Source organism: Rhodnius prolixus, unplaced genomic scaffold, assembly GCF_049639745.1.
Source record: "Rhodnius prolixus isolate KJV_2025 unplaced genomic scaffold, Rpr scaffold_11, whole genome shotgun sequence".
Lineage (NCBI taxonomy): Eukaryota > Metazoa > Arthropoda > Insecta > Hemiptera > Reduviidae > Rhodnius > Rhodnius prolixus.
Window position 1 is genome coordinate 1,878,197 of NW_027411625.1, and position 24,159 is coordinate 1,902,355.

Consider the following 24,159-nt stretch of genomic DNA (forward strand, 5'->3'; position numbering starts at 1 on the left):
ACCAAAATTTCTACATAAATATTTACTTCAATATTCAATCAAATACATTTTTCAGCTCTACCTAAATCTTCAATATTGTATTTATTTATTCAATAGAGAATTTACAAAGCTTACATGCTTTCATTGTACAAAATCATAAAATCATCTACATGCGAGGTCACACACAACAGAAATTTCTGTTCCCTTAAAATTCATACAGAGAAGATTTAATTGTCTCAAACCTCTAGACATTTCAGTTTGTACCATTTATGCTGTTTTCTTAAACTTTCTTTTAATAAGGGCAGTTTTACGCCCTTAAAATTCTTTTGGGCTCAAATCAAATAACAGTTCCAAGCTCTCCTTTTTCAGGACAGGAGAAAATATTTCCAATCCGCTTCGCTGGGAAAAGCTTTTTGCACAGATTCTAGCCTTGTGTTTGACAGATATACTTTTCGGTTTGAAAAACCACCCGCATTTAGTTCTCAATTAATCAACTGGTCTATGCCAACCAGGGCCTATGTTTGATTTTTTTTCAAAACATTAATTTCTTCATTAATAACTTGGAACTATATAATGCAATTATCTCTGGTAAGACTTCAGTTACAGTTTACCAACATATTCAATTTCATACACGGAAATCTTCATGCCGTTTAGAAAGTCTGCGAATTCTACCAGTGCGTACGTTCTGCTCCGATGTCTAAGATATAGTATTTCCTAGATAGCAAGGTTTACTGACTCAGCCAAAAACTTATAAGTAGATTATTTATGCACATCATAAGAAGCCTTTTTGTGAGTCCAAGTTTATAGAAAATTGTTGGAACCACTTTTAAGAAAACGTACAAAACTTTATTATTAAAAGATTTTTTCAATTCATTCATTTTTTTTTTGTTCAGGGAATCATAATTCAAGTACAGAGTGGGGCAAAAGGTATGAACCGGTTTTAAAGGGATGTAAAACAAAAACAATTCACCTTACAGAAATTATGTTTATATTGTTTAATTCAGTACAAAATCTAGTTTTTTACATTAAATTTGAAAGATGATATCACGTAGGTGGCGGCCGTCAGCCGCGATGCACTCTTGAAGGCGAATTCTGAAGTTCTCAACCGCTCTTCTGCACATTTCGATGGGTATTGCCGTAACTTCCTCTCTGATTCTATCCTTACGTTCTTCCTGGGTATGTGGACGATGTTTAAAAACTTTTTCCTTTATGTAGCCCCAAAGAAAAAAATCACAAATGCTCAAATCTAAGCGAGGAAGAAGTGTGGCGATCGTCACTGTCACCGCTGAGCGCTACGTGACAATGTTGGAAGAGTTTTTTGAACCTGAGCTGGAAGAATTGAGTGAAGCAACTAATCTGGGAGACATCTGGTTCCAACAGGACGGGGCTACATCCCATACTGCTAGGATTTCAATGGCGAGATTGAGGCAAGTGTTCCCCCAGCACCTCGTCTCTTTGAAGGGTGACGTGGAGTGGCCTGCGCGCTCACCAGATTTGAGCATTTGTGATTTTTTTCTTTGGGGGTACAAAAGGAAAAAGTTTTTAAACATCGTCCACATACCCAGGAAGAACTTAAGGACAGAATCAGAGAGGAAGTTACGGCAATACCCATCGAAATGTGCAGAAGAGCGGTTGAAAACTTTAGAATTCGCCTTCAAGAGTGCATCGCGGCTGACGGCCGCCACCTACGTGATATCCATCTTTCAAATTTAATGTAAAATACTAGATTCTGTACTGAATTAAACAATATAAACATGATTTCTGTAAGTTGAATTGATTTTGTTTTACATCCCTTTAAAACAGGTTCATACCTTTTGCCCCACCCTGTACTTCCGAAAGCTAACAAAACCTTGCAATTGGATGAAAGTAAAAAGAGTATTAAGTAGTGGCACATTAATCAAGCCTGCAAATTAATTCCCACGCTTCCCAAGTAAACAAAGCATGAAAATTCATAAGCATTATACGCGCTGAGCAGCAGAGATTCCTTTAATTTGAAAATTTATTTACTTACCTTCTTTTTCCATTATTTTGAATTAAATTTTCTAAAATCTGAGTTATAATAATCACTCTTACCTTATTATAAGTTTATTATTTTTGCATTACATATTTAACTTTTAGAGGGATATCTTCAAACTCAACCTTTTCAGCCAAAATAAAATGTTCTTTGCTTGCGTCCGTGATAACATTGTTTCTTTGTTTTAATTCTAACCGGTTTCATATCTAACTCTATCGTCAGAAAACTTCGGTTATGTAAATAAGTTTGATAGTTTATTCCCTCAGCCACGCACTGTATGTCAAATGACATTTATTGCTAGACTGAATTTTGTCACCAAATTACCACCAAATTTTAGTTGGAGACAAAATACCGATCAGCATGTTTATATACCTTGACTATAAGCTAAATATAATATATATATACTATATAAATCAGCTTGAAAAAATATTTGTAAAAAACACTAGTAAAAGTAGAATCAGGCACTGCGAAGGCTGTAGAAAAACCATTCCAGAGAGCTCATTTGCTAAGTTGTCAGTCAAAAATGTGAAAACCTTTTAAACAAATCTTTAAAATCAAGCTGAAACCTAGGTCAACCAAGTAGATAATTGCATGCAATTTACTCGGCCTATTTGCGTCAAACATCAAACACGACTCTTTGGTGTGCTCCCAAATATCAAATATTATTTTAAACAGCGGACTTTATCACATATAAAAAGAACTTTCTTATATCACGCAGTGTTAAAAGTAAAATTTGCTACGTGCATTCCATCATTCAAGCATTTGAATGGTGTATGAAGTTCTTTGTCAAGAAATTAAATCTAACAGAAAACATACTTTGATTTACAAATAAAAAAAACAATGTTTTTTTTTTTTTAAATACGGAAGTTTTATTAATTTACAAAAATTAACAAAAACATTACAGTTTTTTATTAGAACAACAACGCCTCAAAACACCATCACAAACACAAACAAAGCCTTAATAAGCTTCCCTTTAAGCCAAAGTGATACGAGGCGCATTTTTATGTCTTTTATGTTAGCTTTTTTTTTAGTGGAGCAATGAAAAAGTCTTAGCGAAAAGTTTCTCTTGATGAATGTGATGTAATTAATAGTTTCTATAGGTGGACAAACGGTTATTAAATTAATAGGTCAGTAACCAGTTTACTCCAGGTTAAAGGTTGAGTATGAGAATTCTTAAAGAATTTGGAGCTCGAGGATGGCATAATAATGTTAGCGTATCAACAGGTTGCTTCAAGAGAGGCCATTAGCAAGGTCATTTTTTGAAAAGATTGAAGTTAGGAACGAAGAGGTCAAAAACTAGCCGTCTTCATGCGGGCTTTCACCCCAAGCAATAAAATTCGTGCGAGCAACAATTCCTAGTCTCAATCTGCAGAATCATAAAGAGGTTCTCCTCACTTTGTTTAGGCTTTTCAGGAATTAGGAAGAGGAATTATGAATTAATGTGTATTAACTGTCCCAATTAATTCATGGCACTAGGGCAGAGTTTTGTTTGGCTCTGGATAAGGAAACCCCAAGACTTGTACCAGAAATAAAGTGAAAGACTCACATACAGAGAACGGTAGACAAATTTCCCAACCATACGGCGTAGAGTTTAACTTGCATTGGAAAGCCGGAGAACTCATTAGCAGAATAAAGCAACTTGTCTGTTCTTCAAGAAGAACTCAGAACACTTAGAACTTTTCGAAAAGAAAATGAGGGCAAGCGCATTCTTTTCCAGAAATAAAACAGCTAAGAAGGTTTACATTAACCTGGGTACCTAAGAAAAAAGCTCACTCAAAAAGTACTGTAGGTAGATTCCCGAATTATTTTAAATATCACCCCTAATTTTCCAATCTCAATTTCTTAATTTACGAAATTAAAAATAAAATGCGCCTCGTCTTAAATTTAAAAAAAATACACCTCTTAACAAAAATACTGTCTCAAGGCCAATGCACATGGCGTACTAGGTGTTTTAAAAAGAAAGGCCTAATTATGAACCTGACGCACACTATACGCTAATGAATAAAACGCAATACTCGATCGTCCGCGGTCTTGAATTTTATAAGAATCCTTTAAACACTTGCGGACTATAGCGTACGAGAAGATTCGAGTAAGTGAAAGTTTTATTCATTGCGCTCTGCACTGATATAAGTTCCATAATGGTCATTGTTTTTTAAACACTCGGTATAATATAGACATAAAATATATCTACGTAAGCAGTTCCAAATAATTAAACTTACAAAATTTCTAAGCAGAAAAAGGAAAAAAAAAGTCCATACAATAAAAGCAGGGTTGTTATGTTTTTATTGTTGCTTGCACTCGCTACGGTGTTGAAATGAATGTCTTCGCGTGACTGTGGTTGGGTGAGCTCGTATCACCGGGCACCTGAATATATAACACACTCATGCACAACTTATATAATAACATGCTAATACAATAAAACAATTAATATTAATAGTGCTATTTGAAAAAATAAAGACAATAAAGTGCTATCCACAGAAAATTAAAGACTAAAGCTCTAATAAAAACTAAATATATACGGTTTAATTCAAAAAAATAAACAAAGGCCTAATCTGTCATAAAAGTGCAATAAATGTTTACAACGGTTGAATTAGAAAAGCATTAAATGGCAGTAGAACGATTTTTTTTTTTTACGCTAACGTGCGCACAGAATGGAGAAACAAAAAATCCGTACGGCCAAAATACGAGTATTACTATGCTAAAATACAAAATGTATAAGGTTCTCTAAAGGTGCCCAAATTAACTCATCCGACTTTTGGTAATAATCTTCTTCTCGAGTTTATCAACACCTTGTATTTATAATGTTCACCACAAACATTCATGTACGCTTATCAAGATTATTTGCCACAGTGAGCAAATCTTTTAGAAACTACAGCTTCACATACACAGATACCCAGCCCAAATAAAAATGTTATACACTGAAATAAAATATAACATTGGAACAACTAAAGTAAAATTTAATATATACAAATGTTAAAACAACAATTTAAAACCGAATGAAACAACACGAAGGGTCAATAAATATATGTCAATAAAACATAACCTTCGCTCTTTTTACACCACAACACTCAACCATTATTCGAACTTCAGCAACAAGATAGCTGGAGCAGATACTGCAGTCATCCAAAGCTGATTGTAAACACAGCTAAATGTAGCACACTTTTACACTAAATTAGAGCCACTAAGTCAGCTGAGGAAAAACATTTAAAAAAAAAAAACTACTCCCATACCTACACAGAGCAGTTCAAGAAATAAAAATTCTATTGCGTCCTTCTTGTAAAGTTCATTCATAAATCCGTCATTAAAACTGACAATCCGGATTAGAGGAAACCTCTTAAGAAACAAACAAAAAAATGTCTTGCGAAATAGGTACCTCAGAAAAATATTTTTGGGGATGATGGGTGCTTAATAAAAAACCGTAAGGAAGACAAACTTTGAACACCAAAACGAAAGGACGTTTGAACAAAGCTTTAGAAAAGTACAGGAAATGACTCGCAATGTTGAAACAGGGCATCATCTGAGTTTTTTTGCCTTTTTCCAAACACTAATTGGATGTTTGAGCAAGTACTGAAGGCGAGGCATCTTTCCTTTCTTTCGGTGGCTAAAACTGGATACTGCTTATTGAGGCTGTTAGTGCTAAAAATTGGCCCTCAAGAAGTCCAAACCACAATCCTAACTGGAATAGAATATATATAGTCATAACTTATTTAGTAAGAACGGCTGGCTGTCACAGAGAAAAACCTCTAAAGAATCTTTTACAGCTTGGTATCAGTACTTTTCTGAGGGAATTCTGTGTAGTTCGACATTGGTCATTGGACTGACTAGGGAAACCTAGATTTTTTGCTCACCATTTCGACCATAATGAACAGAGAAAGCATCACACAAAAATACTGTTAAATATGACATTCAAGGAGATATAGAATTGCAAAACGAAAAAACTCTTATGAAATCAAATAGATGAATAGGAGAAGAAATTATCTGGTTGCAGCCTGTCCTTAAATATTCTCTTCTATGTGAATCTGTAGTCTTGACGAAGGAACGCGTCCACAGGCCGACACTACACTGAGAAGAATCCGGCCATCAATGATTTCATATCAAGACACACCTTAATTTAAGAAAAATATTGACGGCATTCTATAATTTAAACGAATAAAATTTGAGTTCGAAGAGAAAAAAGATTAGTAAGGTCGCAAGGAGGAAGTGAATAGCACGTTCTTCAGGAATCTTGGCGTCCGCGCGGGTGTCCCGCCCGAACAACACAAAGAACCTTATCCTTACCCCCCCTAATATTTGAACAGTATACATTATATTTTGTTGATGGCGCGATTTCTTGAGTTAAGCGAACCCACAGGACAATTCTACACAAGCCCATTCACACATACACAGTAAAGTTTACGATCTATACTCTTACTTCTGGTCCGCCAATATTCTTCCAAGAATTGAGGTTACATTAATATGGATCAATGTTAAATAGGTTTAGAACCTACTACGTTCTGAAATGGCACATTGGACGGGGTCTAGCTTGGTCCCATCTCCAGGTCCCTTTGAAATTGTAACGGAAAAATGTTACAAATAAAATTAGCAGATATATTAATATCTGTACATTACATTTAAATTTGTACTTGTCAAATCTGAAGTATTACCAAATGTAACTCGCTTCATTTTTACGTAGGCTCACTATAATAAAAGAGATGCTTTTTTGAAATAGACTACCCAGGAATCCTCAAAAATTAACTTTTTCTGAAAAGGAGAAACCTTAACCATCTCTCATGCTCCACAATAGAGGATTAAAACCAATTTTCGTTGAAAACTTTAATTACGCTTGGTAGGTGCACTTATATACATTACCTCCAAGCTTAAATGTTTCAATCTATAGATAATTAGTGTGTTTACAATCATTAAAACTTTTACGTTTTTGTAATATGGTGACCATTCAGATACACATTCACACCCAGACCTATTTCTAAAAATTCATTTTTTTTCATTCACACGATATCTCAAAATATGTATGTACTCAAGTGAGAACTAAAAATCGTAAAATTTATACCAGCAGTAAAAGAAGAAATAAAGCTGAAATAGAAATATTAGTAGTCCTAAATAGGGAATTAATAAATAATATAGGCCAAGTTTGTTAGGTAAGGTTCAGATTTAACTTGGGAAGCATGCAGTTACATAGAGCAAATCGTTAGAATCAACTTTTAATTAACATTAATTAACACACAATTTTCTTTGTACTAAACAAGCTAAATTTTTAAACACAAAATTCTTAATATTAATTAAAAAGCAACCTAAACATCAAATTTTAAAGCATGCATACAAAATTAGACCTAAAAATAGAACTGGAAGCTTGTTAAACGTCGAGAAACAACCTTCCAGCTTCACTAACTTTAAAATAATTTGATTAAACTAGCAATTACAATTTATTATAAATTATGACGAAAAGTTACAAAGAAAATCTTATTTTCATGAAAAAAATCTGGCGTGAAACTCTTAATAAAATCATAACAAATTTAATAGTATATGACAAATTTTCTTATGAGTGCATTTAAATTGTATGCCTCAATATGCTGTAAGGGTGAGTAATTTCAATTAAGACAAATTTCTATTTTCTTTCTTCACCTGAATTTGAGCGGTAATCAAACTTAAACCGACTTCTCAGATTCCATGGAATTATTTAAAAAAAAAAAATTCCGTAAAAATATTTAAATGATTTAATACAAAAAACAGAAATACTCAACTTTTCATGGAGAAAATTCAGTAATATTCAACTCTTAAGTTATACCGAAGACTTTGAGCTCCTATCACTCGATCAAATGTTTCGACATCTATATATGTATACATATCGACAATTAATATCCCTTAGTACTAGAGTATCCTTATTTATTTATTTTTAATGGGAAACTAGTAACTTGCTGGGATTTGTTAATAAACAGAAATGTACGTATTTATTATTGGGATATATACGTACATATATATACTCGTATATTTAACAAAACCTGACTAAACGTGAAATTAGCTAACACTTTGAAATTCTTATATCTCAATGTGAAATAACTTTATTTCATCTATTTGACTGAACGTACAAATCTAAAAAATAAAAATAAAATAAAGAACGTATAATCTTTTCAACCTCGAAATGCTGCAAAATTTTGACCTATTTTGACTAATTTTGAATCTAAAAATGAACACACTCCCTACGTATGTGTTCGTGTTTTAATGCCTTCACATCGTCTTGAAACTGTTTCCATGGTTTCCATAAAAATATTTCTATGGCAAATCCCCCGGGGTCACTCAATCAAATGTAAAGATTATTTTCGTTTTTGACCTAGAGTGTTCACATACATTGGTCATTTTTTAAAACCCATTTTTTAGGACACAGGACCTCAAAACAATATTTCCGGTGAAAACGAAAAATCGCAATGGTACGGCTTCAATACTTTCTAACTAGTGTGGCAGTAAAAATAAAATGGTCGTGTAATGGATTGAATTGGGGGGGGGCAATATCTAATCTCAACCTGCTTTTGGTGCCCCCGAATAACTGCATCTGGAGCAGGTCAACGAAGACGACACTGTGTGGACTTGTCCTGAGATCAGGGCAAACTTCAATCCCACATTTTTTCATCTTATGGGTGAGCAGAGTGCAAGGAGGCGACATCTTCAGGTAATGTTTTGAAGAGAGGAGAGGAGGAAAATGTCCCTCGTGAGTGAGATATTCCTACAGCTGCTCCCTTCTCTCCCTTTGCGTAATCCAATGTGTCATGCGGTCCCGCGCTGGATAATCGGTAGATGAATATTTCATAGTCGGAGTTTCGAGGTCATTGGTGCCTCCTCGGCATAATTAGCTTATTCTGACTAAAGCGAGCTTGGGAGGGCACTTCAGCAGAAAGCTTTACTAATCACTAAATTTAGCGCAGTACTGACAAAGTAAAAATAAAAAGAAGCATAAGCTAATTAATATGTCACTAGGTAGAAAAGTAATAATGTGGAGCAGTAATTTGATGCCAACTTTAAGAGAGAGCTATTTTAAATCACTGCAGACTTCATCACCATGTGTCTCTGAACGCAAATGAAAGTATAAATTAGTTATTTGAAAAATTATAAATAAATTATAAATTCAAATTTCTAAAATAAATTTAAAAAAAGTTAAACTGATGGTTCTTTCTTCGCCATTAGTGAGTCGAAGGAACTCATTTTTAAAAAACGTTATTGCTGCCCTAAGTTTCGGTTACCATAGCCTTTTTTTCAAGCTTCCAAAAATTAATATTTTTATATTTTGGCATAAAAAAAAAGAAAAGCTAATAACGAATAGAAGAGAAAGGGGTTAGCTCAACGGTGATGCACTAGACTTTGATGATCATCGATATCAACTGGCTGCCTGAGAAACGATTCAGTACGGAGCCAATAAAACACTAAATTTTCAGATTAATTCAAATCACCTTAAACATCTTAATTAAGAAAATAATTTACGTAGGCCACTTGACAAACACTTAGCAAAATTGTGTTAATGGTGACTAAACTAGAAATCATTTTAATTATTATTACAACTAAATTATTTTTGTATATAACAAAAGACCTTCAAGTTCCAAGTTCTGTCAAAAATGAATCTGCGCCTTCATTTAATTCCTCACTCTCCTAATTTGGTATTTGCTCAGTTAGTCACAGTTTAAAAATAAGAATAACTTTACTAAATTATTTCTTTTTACTTTAACCTTCTAAGACTAGACTATTATCGATTAGATCTTTACAAATCCACGCAGAACATTTATAGTCAGCCCTAATAAATACGCAATATCACAAACAGAATAGAACTGCCAATGATTGTTTATTATTTACTTTGTTTCAATAACCTGATCTCACTTGTCCTTTAAAAGACAGTTTAAACCCTATTTTATAGTGCTATAACCTTGAGTAATCTGGTTATGAAGCGTATCATTGCGGAAGTGCAAAGAAAATCGGTCCCGCTAATACCAGAATCACTTGCAACTCACCCCTCCTTACATCAAAAACAAAAATTTATAATAGGTGCTGAACTCCGTGAGTTTTACCTATTTATAGGGAATTCTTTAATGATAGCTGAACAAGTAAAAAATATTCTTGCAATGGATGTAAATCTACCGTAAAAAGAGCGTTTGAATAATTGATAACAATTAAAATTCTGTTTTCTGAAAAATCTCTTTTGATGCACTATACTAGTTTCCTTCTGGACGTTTCTAAATTGTACTATTACCAACTAAAAAAAAACCGCGCAGGATTAGCAAATGGAGGTCCTGAGTTTGCTTCAGGTAGTAGATACCGCTAAACCCTTTTAGTAGCAGTAACTAACTGTGTGGTGATGGGCAATGTTGTCTGAGATAATTTCGAAAGTCAGCAATACACTAGACAGGATTCAAGCACTATTGACCGCGATATTGGTGCTTCTTAATTTTATAAAAATTAAAACAAAGGATCACAATATATTGTGGATAGCTATTTTTCCTTAGTAACGTTTGGTAGCAGTAACTAAAACCAAGTTTAATTGTTTAGATAGTAAAAAAATTAAAAAAATATGCTTACTCTCTTTCTAAGCTTCTTCTTCTAAGTTCTTCGATGCTAACTCCAATTGCTTGCTCCCAACTAGCTTTCTCTGCTTCTAAGGCTTTTCTCTTTTCTTCAAGTTCTTTTATTTGGGTTTCTAATGTTTTCCGCATGGTTTCATGGCGCCTTTGAAGCTAAAAAAAAAAATGAATAGTAAGAAAAAATGGGGTCTTTATTGGAGAATATTTCATTCGCTATTTCTTTGGGTCCTACTATTACAATTTTGTTTCTGTTTTATTAATCTGCAGAATTTATTTTGTATAATTTACTAATCGTTTAAAATTTCTTCTGATAGTATTTCCTATCAGAGTCCGCTTCTACAGTCTAGCAGTCAGTACGCTGTAGATGGAGCAAATGAAAGCAACAAAATGTAATTACATTAAGTCGCCCTAGAAAGCGAACTATCCTTTCACCTGTTAACAACAACAGCGTTGCAATCCAAACATTCAAACAAACTTCAAAAAAAAACTTTTCTCCAGAGTAATCGATTGGAACTTGCACGAAGATTCTACTTCGCAGTGTCATGTTACTGAAACCTAATTGGGCAAACAACACGGAACTTGGGGGCTCTACTTACGTATATATCAGCAAAATCCAATCCCAAAAAAACTTTTGGCAAATCGCTAACTCTCTTTAATTTGTATCCAATAATACCCACCATTGTGACCTCTGTGTTCCTTATAACTTAGAAGCTGTAAGATCCTATAATGTAATTAAAATTCTAACCTCAGCTTCCTCTCATCGCAACTCGATTGCTAATGACCTCAAATGCTGGCGTATCTTTATTTTATAAAAGAATAAATAAAATTACAATAATAAGACTTACATCAGCTTCTGAATCTTTAAGTTTCTGTTTCTTTTCTTTAACTTTCATTTCAAACACTTGTTCCATTTCAGTTTCCATCTTTTTCATTTTTAAAACATGTTCACGCTTCTCTTCTTCCATTTGTGCCAATGGATTCCTTAAAAATGCATATATTCATTTATTATCAAGAAATAAGAGAAAATAATAATACATTTTTAATTTCTTCACAAACTCTAAGAGCATGCAAAGAATCTAAAGTCTAACAACAACTCAATATTTGTCTAATAAACTAATGTATATGTCTAAAAATTACTGTACGGTCTAATATATCCTCTCTCACAGTATATGTAAACTCCCCTCAATGATTGTAACGTATAATTGCGAGAAATCAATAAATTTTTCGAAATTATGTTTCGAAATACAAAAAAAAAACTTGAATTTCATATTTTGAGCGTTACTTCTGAGAGAAGCGTGATATACAAACTGTACCAGAAGCTTTTAAAATGAACGTTTTTATTAAAAAAGTAAACGAAAATGTGGTTTACAGACGTTTAATAATTTTACAACTTTTAAAACAGAATTCGTTGGAGCGATTTTTGCAATAAATCGCAAAAAAAGGTAGTAAACCTTCTGGTGCAACAGATTTGCTTTAAATTCAGAATGTGGGCAATGATCCTATTGATTTTTATTAATACTATACTGGAGTTTAATGCGGCACAATGCACTGAAATGACAAGGGGAGCCTTAGGTTACTCATCCAAGGTTAGGGCTGTTTTCTAGAAAATCGTAAAAGGCAGGAATATCTACAATAAAGTGGCACATCCTATTGTCTGACTCTTCAATTTCCTCAAACTCAGAATTTTGGCCACAAATACATTTAAACACAAATACACATGTTAGTACTTTACAGGAGTTAGCAAAGACTGTTCTGTGGTCAGTGGTGAAGTTGCACTTCCGGTAATTTTCTTCAAGTTAGGAATCTTGTTAGAAATAAAAGTGATTTTTTTAAAAAAATATATATTTTATACGAGTTTAACATTTATATTATAAGCAATGGTCATTTAAAGGAGCCTAATGCTACCTCTTATTAGAATTCTTTATCACTTTTCCCGAAAAATGTTTACAATAAAAGTGATAGATCTACTCGTGGGTTGTGTGTAAATGAAAAAGTTAAAAGTTAATTGGTAATTGTAAAGAACTAAAAAATAAACTCAGTCTCTTTTCTGGTTATCAGACTTTGACCAAATTTGTAATTGTTGCTGAATGTTCTGGTGAAACATTTAAACCAATAATATAATTTGAACTTTCAGAGACTTTCTGATATTCAATTAAATTGTTTAAAACAATCATGCTTTCTCCTAACAATAATAATAAAAAAAAAGAAATTCTGAAAAGTTAGCCGCTACGTTATGCCACCCACCAACCAATTTACTACACTATTAGGTGCCATAAAGTACGAGGTAGGTCTGTTCAAATTCGACCGACCCTAGTACTTTCATAAACTAAAGGGAAAAACGAAATAATTAATTCTAAATTTTATATATAAATATAAAAAATCAAATCTATCAAATCAAATGCTACTAAAACGTCCAGTATCAAATATCAAAAGGAAATAAACTAAAAACACTGAACCAAAATCCCAGACACTCGTACTAATTTCCTTATTTATTTCGCCTGAGTTTAAAGTTAAAACTATCTTATTGCAAAAATAGTAAGAGGTATTTTGCGGGCGTGTCAAATTTTCAAGACAGGATTTTTAACATAGTTTTAAAATACAAAACATCTAAGTACCAGACCGGACAAAATCCTTGCTCTGCTTAGACATCTACCTTTTCTAGTCCCGCTTTTAATTTAATTTGTTTATTTATTTATCAATTCAAATACTAAAAATCAAGTTTAGAGACAAAACCAGAGTCCCAGCGGTTCCAAAACCACACACAATATATATTAGGACCTGCAAAGACAGTTGGAAGTGTGTAAATATTTGGGTTACGCAAACTCAAAGATTAACTTTAACTTGCCACTACAAACACTTAAATATATAGTTACACTTCGTGGCTTTAATAAAAGAAGTATTCATTTGTTTTTTCCGATTATTACTACAAACTATTATTTTAGTATCTGAAAAGGTGTTCACAGGATATTTCCTGTTCAGCATACAGTAATTAACCAGGCTTGTAAAAATAACTCCTCTGATCGATGGCACTCAGAGATTCTGTAGCAACCATCACATTCTAGGCCCCAACTGGTTTAAATGTCGCCCATTCGACTAAACGTTAAGAAAAACCTTTTAGCAGCAGAAAAGTCCTATTTTGCTCCAATTTTTATTTTTAGGAATTTTCTTGAGAATAAATGAAAAAAAAATTAATAGAGAATTAAAATTATTTGAAAAGTTACTTTTGAAAATTTTGACACCAACACAATACTTCTTCTAATAACATATGAGTATTAAAGTTCTCAAAAACGAATGTCCAAGGTTTTATTTTTTGATTGGAGTGCAAAACAACATAAAATCCAAATGAAAGAAATAATAAAAAAGTAATAGATAAGAAAGGAAAAAAATCTATACCATAATCAAGGGTAAAATCTTCAATCAATAAAAAATAAAATGAATAAAAAATTCTTCATTAGGTGCCATGCTTCATTTCGCAAAAAATAAGTGAGAATCAGGAAGTTTCAGCACATAATTTAGATGGCAATACTTAAAAACTCACTGCCAAGACATAATATGAAGACTAAGAAAATATAGGCAGATGCATTGTCATACACTATTCTTAAAAAAAAAATATTTATTTATTATTTATTAATTTTTTCTAAAATTAATAAGAAATGGTTTTGAATTGATTGTTTTAAAAATAATAAAAAAGCTTGCTGGGCCCCAAAATTTCATTAGGATTAAAGTTTTATGACATTAAAAATAATCCTAAAATTGAAACTAAATAAATAAAATACAAAAATTTAAAATATATTGAATATTTGTTGGTAAAACTAACACTGCCTGTATCACTCATTACTGCATTTTAAAAAGCCTAATTTTTATTTAAATATGTTTTGTTTGAATAAAACATAAAAACGGGAAGTGCGATGTGCATAATATCGCGAAGTTTTTCCGCAATAATATGTTCTGAACCAGTTAAAACAAACTATTAATGCAACGAAAATTGTTTATACTGTGTGCTGAGTTTCTTATTAAACGTTTTGTTTCTTTTGGTTATAGGAAATCTCTTTAAACAGAACATATAATTGCCAAACTTTTTGGCTCAATAAGTATGTGCCTTCTTTAGAGATCTGATATGATGTACAGGGTGATGAACAATCCACATTCGCAGGGACAAACATATCGTAAATAGCATTTGGGAAAATCAAATTCGGCATGAAACACTCACACTCCTTTCACAAGAATTATCATGTTAAATTAAAATTTTTCCCATGAAAATCTTAAAGAGGCGTTTTCAAAAAACTTATAAAGTTAACTGAGAAATCTGTTTAAAACACTAGTACTTTTCGGCTACCAATTTTCTTTCACTTCGAAATATAGGCTACGAATTGAGGTCTTTCTAATTATACAGAATTTAAAAACATAAAAGAGCTGAAATCGCACATTAGAAGAAATCCTAGCAATTTTCCACCCCTAGAAATATTGAAATGATTTATCTATAAAAGGTTTTCAATCAATCATTATTATCTACTCATGTGAGTACATATATGAAGATGAAAGAAAATCGGTGTTCTTTACGAGAAAATCCCTCAGAAACTGAACTTTTTATCTGATTCCCTGCTGACACAACTATGCGAATATCAAATTTGTATTTCTGTTATATCCCTTTTTGAAGTAAGATGACAGAAGACACATTCATACATATTTATACACATGCATAAATGCATCCATACATACATGTGCATACATATGCACAGACGGCTACTAGTCTGCTGAATGTAACCCTGGCGTAACTTCTACACCCGGCACATAACCACTTCAAAATAATGCCCCTGAAGAGAGCACGGCACTGTAATTATACGAAAAAAAAACGTTCATAAAAAATCTAAAGCCAACAAAACAAAATTCAATATATACTAATAATTTTTACGTGAAAAAAAAAATAAATTCTTATCGCTCAAAATGTAGTAAACTAAATCATAAGGCTAGTACTCAATAAAACACATTGCTCGGTGGCCTTAGAACCTGGGTTGAAACTAAATTCGTTTAGGTACTAATACCCCACAGTAATTAATAATTTTCTTAGAAAGCCAGTCTAGTTGTGCTACGATTGCTTGGAAATTCTGACAAAAAATATTACCAAAATAATATATCAAGGTGCCTTAAAAATGCAGGCATTTGAGCATGAATGCCGGTGAGTCACAGGAATGGTGGGTGGAAGGATCGGTCAGAAGCAAGCGAAAAAAGTTGGTTAGTTGGTCGTATACCACAGCCAAGTTATTACTAGAAAACCGTACCACTCGAATGAGTAGAGGACTCCCAAAGAACAATTTTAAACTGAAGAAGCACACACATAACATAGGCCTGGCAAGGATAGCCTGTGTTCCTTGAATGAGGAAGTGGCAAATATTGCCATTGTGAAAAGCATGAAGTCATAAAATTTAGCTTGTAGGGTTTCTCAAATTTCTTTGAAATTGTTTAATAGACAATTTGATTTTCTTTAATATCAGGATTTTAGCAACACATACATTAAGTTTAATTTAATGTACAGGCTAAGACGATCTTTTATGTTGTCCAGCACTGTGGTCCCACCAACATTAAACGTATTTAATTTTACTTTCCCTTACCACACTAGTGATGAAGTGTAGCTACCATATCATCCGTTTTAAGGATTCCTGAATCCAAAAAGTGATTTTTTGAAAACAGAATGTGTGTGAAGACAAAATGTGTCATAAAAAATAAAAATTGAGTTGATAAATTTCAATACAGTCCCATCATGAAACCTGACTAACTAAACGATCAAAATCCTACAAATGGAAGTAGCACTTCACTGAATGAATTTTTCACACTCTAAGATAATCTCAAAAATTAAACATTTTTTCAGGAAAATTCGATAAAAAACATTTTCCAGAGAGGGCTTCCCTTTGAAGCATCATTTCAATATAATGTACAGTCCCACCACTAATATATGAGTTATGATATAAGATGAGTTATATAAGTTTCTAAAATTTCAAGTTCGAAATGCCTAAACCGGAAATATTATACAACTAAACGCATTTTTCACTTATTTGAGATTTACTTGAAAATGGCTTCTACAATTTTCTTTAAATTTCGTATTTACAATTGTGATCCGTAGATTTGCAACTTTTATTTGTAACATTTTTTCAGGAAAATTCGATTTAGTACTGTTCTGAGGAGAGAATGAGGGTGGCTTTCCTCTAAAGTGTAATTTCAGGTAATATGTACGGTTTTACAACCTATGTTAGTAAAAACTGAATATGTTTTTGAAATGTACAGTTTAAAGGGATTTTATTAGAAAGTTGGGAATTGAAGTAAGAGAAACTCGAGTGAGTGTTCATACGAGATTTTTAGTAACCTTATGTATCCAAAGAATAAAATGTATTAAATCTCAACTAGTTAAGTACTAGCTAACCACGTCTGTCCACGTCACCTAATTTAGTGCATAGTTTCGCCTGAAAAAATAAACATAAATACACTTTTTTTACACATCCAAGGATTGGATTAGGGTAAGTGCACTGTCCTAGGCGGAGATCATGCCTGCCCTCAAATAATTTTCTCTTGCCAGAAGCATCTTTACTCTTTCTGGTGTTGGAAACTGTTCCTTTAACGAGGAAGCACAGTCCGATAGCCGGTAATTCATCGAAGCGTCAAAGACATCAGAAGACGCGCCTAAATTAAAAAATAAAATAAAAAACTTACTAGGATTTTAACAATGCACTGTGACAATCGTAGATCTATTGTTTCCCCACTTTTTAGAGCCAGCTAAGACTTACAAAGCCTCCTGTAAGATAAAATTCTGAAAAGTAAAAAAGAAAGATCATGCCTATTTTTCAGGCTGGTTTTAAGTTCCAACTACCAAATTAAGAAGCTTTAAGTACGGCTACCAGCAAACGTAACTATAAATTTTTCATATCAACCAGCAAATAAAATCCAAGGCTTAGACTAGTATTCGAACCAGGTATAATGGAACTGGCTAAGATGACTTCACTCAAGGTAGATCTAGGTGGCTAGGAAGTTACCAGTGTTGGAGAAAGACCTACCCTATCTAAACTGCCGGAGTTTCGCAGTCAGATGAAGTTTCCTCCAACTCTCCATAGAATTTAGAGGTACTACCACATTCCAGACTTCTTTATCTGAGTTAAAATGCTCCGAAAGAACACCCGTCAGCATTCGAAACTTTTTTTTAACTTAGAACAAGGCACATCTCAGATCTCTTCCGATTTCGATGTCCACATAGATCTCAGCTTGCCTCAATCCTAGGAAGTTGGTCCTGCAAAATTCATCTTCCTTTTAAGCTAATCTTGGAAACAAATGTCGTCTAATTTGCAAAAATATAACCATTAAAAGAGGACTCTTGATGCCTTGCCTTAATAGGCCATCGCCATTTTTGTCCACGTCAATGTACCCAAGGCACCCCTTTAAAAATCAGAATGTAATGATTTCTTTTCTCCTAGGTTTTAGAAATGTATAATCGTTAAAATGGCATATCTAGTATAGCCTAAGGTCTTTCCGCCACTACTAGCTTACTGATATGAATTTCCTATAAAAAATGTTTCAAGTAATGCTGGCCACAATACTCCAAATAGAGCCACAAACACACACACACACACTCACCAAGGCTAATTTTCTAAAAGTAACAATTTCTCAATCAAGGTACCTCATTTCCAATGAAAACTCCAATAGAAAATCAGCACGAAACCAAACTACTTCTTACTCCTGAAATAAGAGGATGTATTGGGCGGTAATGATTGATTTTGCGAAATTGGGTCACACCAAAAATGTTTTGAGGACCTCAGAAATCGAAAAAAGCTTTGAGGGGGTGCACTGGTAATCAGAATATCTCGTAAAAGAAAAAAAACGCAGAATGTTTAAACTTGGTATTTCGTTTTGACATCACTGAGCTTCCGATACTAAGCTCTCGCTTGAGACCGGTCAATTAAGAAATAAAAGTTCATGAACAGATTTTGAGACATGATTAAAAATAAAATCTAAAAAAAATAAAAATCCGAATTTCCTTTAACCAAGTATTTATTCAATAAGCGGACCCAACTGAATGCCAATTCAATCTTTTTTGAATATTTTCCAAGAAAACTGTTTCTTTGTACGAGACATTCTCAAGAAACTGCTACCCATTTTTGCTCTGTTTAAAGCCCGTTCAAATCAATTCTTGGTTACGTAACCTGTACACCAAGTTTAATTAGAAGATTGCGAGACTTCTGGAAAGAGATACTAATTAACAGGAAGTATACTTTTCAGAATGAACTTTTAGGTTTCTTAAGAATTTTCTCGTAAACCACTGCACCGATTTTCTTTAGCCTTATTGCAAACCCCAAATTGAAAAGTCAGAAGCTGCCAATCGTTTACAGTGTGACATAATGAAGTAGTAGCCTTGTTATTGTAATACTAGCTTTTAATTTTTATTAAGACTTTATTTTATGCAACCAAGTTAACTTTTGATCTAAGTTTCATAACAATATATGTTTAACCCGATTACTCACTAGCATGGCCTTCAACAAACAAAACAAAAATATGCAATATAAACCTAATTCTGATTTAAAAAACAAAAAACAAAACAAAAATTCTTCAAAAGTAAAATGAAATAATAAAATTAATTTAATAAAAATTAGTGATAAACAAACAAAGAACTACAGCAAAAACTGAATGCACACATCAGGTTGATTATTTTGTACCATTTTTTGTTCAATATACTGTGAGAGAAATACTGAACTTATATTTCTTTCCAATTCTGTTATTTTTTTTATTTTTAGCTCATACAGAGAGAGTTTTACAGGCAGGCGTACTTACCACACTGTCATGAACGTGTTGTTGATCATGGTTTGGGAAACACTAGTGATGAACAGACATCAGACAAACAATATGAGAAACCAGCAAGCTTAAAGATCTACAAATTAGATCTTTCGATTTCTCTCTCTCGCTAACGTTAAAAACAGTGTAAACCCATTAAAAGTTTCTAGTCTTTTTTAGGAAAAAATCATGAAATTATACATGATAATAAAGCATTTTCGTCCATTTTAAAGATCCATCGGTTATTCCAGAAATTATTTATTTCCTGCCATCTTCGACCCTTGGAGATTTCGCATAGGAGAGGCATAAAAGTCCATTCCACTAGTTTCTTTTGTTGGTCAAGGCAAATGGCAGATCTCCGAGTAATCCCGAAGGAAACCAGCCGCGGTCCTCCATCAAGTCCAGTTTGAATGTCTACGCCGACCACCGAAAGTAGCATTGTGCCTTTTTACTGGGCACGGTAGTTTCAGGAATCACTACTTCAAAGTGGTAAACTCAGATCTTCTGAGAGCAGATTGTGACAGGAGAAGGTGGAAAAGACCGTTTATGTCGTCTTTGATTGCGCTTTAACGGTTCTAAGAAGAGGGTTTGGGTCTACTTCTTGAAGTATGATGTGTACTTTATCTTCGAGGATGTGGTAGCCAAGGATTTAAGATAAAAAGCCACAGAACTGAAAAATGAGTGATAAGAAAACATATTTCCTTAAAATAGCATTTTATTTACTTCTTTTCCTATTCGGAAAAGTATTATACGGAATTAAAAACGGTCAGAAAATTACACAGATACACAAAAGAGTCTTAATAGATGTTTTACAATAGATTCTTACTAAAAGAAGCAACCCGAAGGCGCGAGGGAGGAGGAAATGGTTGGGAGGTCTTCACGACGGACGGGAACTGCTATGACAGAGAGCTTACGTGAGACGAACCCAAGTAAGGGAGACCTTTTGGATTACCTAATCTCAAACACGCTCAAATATGAAGCCATCACTTCTTAAGCTATCGCTTTGCGTACTATCATTTTCTCCATTAGGATTGAAATGTAATTTCTTACTGATAAAATTTTTAATGTTTAGAAACTTTTATTGGGAAATACCACTAAAAGATATATTTGCTTTAAAAAAGAAAATTAAAATTAAAGAAGTTACTTGCCAGCAAAAAGCTTGAGACCATCCAAATAATTATTAAAAAAAAATCTGTAAAAAATTCTCATTTCTTTCTCTTAATAATTGAAATAGCAAAGTTGTCGCCTATTTATCCAAACAGTACTTAACACCCACCCAGCTACCAAATTTTCTTGGACGGGGACGGAAGCACTTACTTATCATTAACATTTTTTCTAACAAATAAAAAAGTTACAGAATTCGAACTGGGGAAATCTCAATTAAAAATCCACACTCGGAACCACTACACCAAACACACGCCCCAGAGTTCTTCTTAGTTCAGATATTAGCTCAGATCCTTGCCCTTTAAATACCTCATTAATAATAAAATTCGTGTGTATGACGAAGTTTAAATAAAATCGTTAGGGAACCTTTTTTTATTACCTGCAAAAAATTGAAAAATTTATTTGATTTAATCACTCTTCTGGTTAATGAAAGTTTTATCTGGCTACAACTTCTGTTGCAATCTATTTTGTCCGACTTTACCAATACGCTTAAAAAATCGAATATGCTCTAATGACGTTAAGAAGCGGTGGTCTCAAACTTTTAGCAGGCAGCATTAGCTAACAATGAAACAAAACAGAAATTTACATCAATTTTTGGCCTGTTTTAATTTTTTCTTACTGTTTTTACTTATTTTTATTCTGTTACATTTTATAATTTAGGCAACATTCTCAGTGGCACAGTTTTAACGTTAGCTAGCAGTGAAAAATATTTAATTAATAAATAATTAAATTAAAATGAATATCAATTGCAATGAAATAAAAAAAAAGAAGTAAATAAATACTTTAAGCTAGTTATATATAATTAACTGGAATATAATTTTATTATAGCAAAAAATTGATCTAAAATACAATTTATATCGAAAAATCTAGCCTATTAAATAAATGAGTGAAATAATTTAAAAAATTAAAATAAATAAAAATTGGATGTGTGTCTAGGGTATACGTACTTATTTGACTTAGCTTGCTTCGGATCCTGCCCTAAGCCGGCTAACTTTCTGCACCGATAGTTCTCATAATGTACGTTGTTTGTAACATCTTTCAAATCTTGCAGATGCGTTCGGATAAGCATGTTTCTTAACGCAATGAAATCACAATGTTCCAGATTCTCCACTAAAATAAAATTAAATAAAAAATAAATATGCAGTAATTACAAAGCCTTCTTTTACTACAATTGTTAAAAATTTTAATTCTAAATTCTTCCAACTCAGAATTTTTACCTAACGTTTCAAATTTAAAAAAATAATGAATTCTTATGCTCAGAAAGAGGTGAATGAAGAACTAAATATACTAAAAGACATTAAACTACGTTCCAACTTGAGTAAAAAAAAAACAGCAGTAAAAATAATTATGACGGTACCCCTTCTTTTTTTCAGAGTTTAAAATAGTCAAAACGAAATAAGACCCCGCCAAGAGGATAACCACATTTTTTGAGCTTGAGGTAGTTAGAATCATAGTATGCTGATACCTGTCGTTGGAATGCGGGGTGATTACAAAGAAGCTTAGAGCAAGTTGTGCTCCATGAGAAGACTTACAACCAAAAAACGTTTTGTGAGCTCTTCTGAGAAACGGACATGCCAGAATAGAAGGCAATGAAAGGCTGGATGAGTTGGCGAAGGTGGGAACCTCTGTAATCTTTGTAATCTCTTTGTAGTCTTTAAGAGAATATTGTTACGAATAAATTTTGTGATGGAGAATGAAAAATTAGAGAAAAACTGATAGGTTATGCAAGGTTGTATGAGGATAGGAATTTTTTAAAAGAAATTATCAGATATAAACGAACTATTTTCTCCACCTAAATAGGATTCAGTGAGCGTTTTTGACAGCCTCGTCAATGAAAGTAATAATTAAAATAAAAAAGTCCTCCAATGGCAAAATGGCAATACTTCCTCCTGCTAGGTGTAAGAGAAAGTAAAAAGATGAATCAACTCGAACAATACGTAAATAACAAGAATCAAACATCCTCAGAACTGCACGCCATTATACTCAAAACACTAAAACTACATTTCTAGACTACTCTAAAATAAAATTCACAAATAAATCATAACACTATACACAATAATAAAATAATAATAATAATAAGGAAGGAATTAGCGGAACGGTTAGCGAATACTGGATTCCAACGCGGAGATCCCGGGCACGAATCCAGCTGCAGGCCCATAAATTTTTGTTTCTTCCTAGGAGTTTCTTACAGTTCACTGTCCGAAGGCCGGCAGTGCACTGGAAAAAGCTCCAGGCGCCAATAACTTCAGATGTTGACGCGCCTTTAAAAACATCTAATGAAACGTCAATTATAAACCAAATTTGAAACATAAAGCACAATGGCAAGCCTTCGCAGTCACGTAGAAAAGACAGCTTCTGACCAACTCGTTAAGGGCGCGGAGCTGAGTAGTTAGAAATACGACGTGAGGTGGAGTTTTTGTCTTAAGCGACCAAAAGAAGTTAATTGTAAATTCCATAACCTCCCCAACACACACACACCCTTTTACCATCCGGCTTATCACTAAGTGAGAGAATCGCTATGTCCTCTTATCTAAATAGAACTTAACCATTCTAGCTAATTAATGTAGGAAATCATATGTAGAAAATTAAATTCATTTATTCCTCAATCTTTATATGTTGGTTATTCGTAGCATAGCTAAAAATGGGTAGTTTAACAGAATTAAAAAAACAGAAAAGTGATTAGAAAAGCTAATTACGATAACAATCTAGTATTTCTGCCAGAAATATAATATATAAAACAGAAACAGAACTATTTCAGAACAGCTAAATTTTCGTGGGAAGAGAATGTGTTAGAATTACAATTAAGTTCATTTTTATTCTTGAATAACTTGAAATGAATTTTAGCATAAACTGAAATTTATTAACCGTAAATTATTGAAAAAAAAAAAAACATCTAATTGTGAATCTCTGTACTAACATTAAAATTATAATATTGTAAAAAAGAAGTAGATTAAACATACTGCGTAATGTGGGGGAAAAAATGTATAATTTACACACAAATAAGGAGGGAAAAGCGTATGAACACTATTATGTGAAAAATCGATACTTATACCCGAAAGGCAGTCTTTGGATATTTCTGTATAGAAGGAGTATGTTTGCCACGGATGTTTGCTGGGGATGTTATAGCCAGTTCACAGAATCTATTATAAATAAAATATTTAGCAATCCAATCACAGTCAAATTTTACGCTATTCGAGAATCTTAACTACCTACCTCATAACTTAATGTCACTACTATAAAACCATCGAAGAAGAAAATAAAAAAAATTTAACAGAATACCTTCTGCTATACCCCACGGATACTTCCTTCCGCGTATCTTCTTGCCGTCGACCTCTACTATAGTATTGCTACCTACTACAGCCATAGGAACTCTGTCTCTTAATTTCTTCCCACTGGGTTTGCCATCATCATTACTATCCTCCACATCGGGGAATTCATAAATTTTTATTTTATGCTGGGCCACTTCGTTTAAAATCTATAAGAAAAAAAAAGACTTCATCAATAATTTCTTGCTTGTTCAAGTTTTTGCTTTTATTAGCTAAAAACGTTTTAAGTGAAAGTCCCTTGCAAAGAATTAATAGATAAATGCAGTTGTAATACTTATTTTCTTCAAGAAAACTAAATAACCCCTTGGTTTAC

General features: G+C 33.0%; 1 protein-coding gene across 7 annotated transcripts in view; it reads right to left on the reverse strand.

Moving 5' to 3' along the window:
- The window catches only part of pnut (septin 7-like protein pnut), a 71,620-nt gene that overhangs the window by 11,937 nt on the left and 35,524 nt on the right, over window positions 1–24,159 (reverse strand). Inside the window, exons 6-11 of one of the 7 annotated variants that reach the window (XR_012461435.1) lie at window positions 23,800–23,995; window positions 21,468–21,630; window positions 19,357–19,398; window positions 11,394–11,529; window positions 10,547–10,701; window positions 4,213–4,357 (exon numbers count right to left, since the gene is read on the reverse strand). Coding sequence is in view for 5 of the 7 variants with exons in the window: in XM_074138211.1 (XP_073994312.1) it covers window positions 4,276–4,357; window positions 10,547–10,701; window positions 11,394–11,529; window positions 19,357–19,398; window positions 21,468–21,630; window positions 23,800–23,995 (774 nt within the window). In the remaining 2 variants the exon portion in view is untranslated. Of the gene's footprint in view, window positions 1–2,836; window positions 4,358–4,768; window positions 9,050–10,546; window positions 10,702–11,393; window positions 11,530–19,356; window positions 19,399–21,467; window positions 21,631–23,799; window positions 23,996–24,159 lie in introns of those variants that run through there. The other 6 variants (XM_074138211.1, XM_074138216.1, XR_012461436.1 and 3 more) reach the window with 6 other exon arrangements.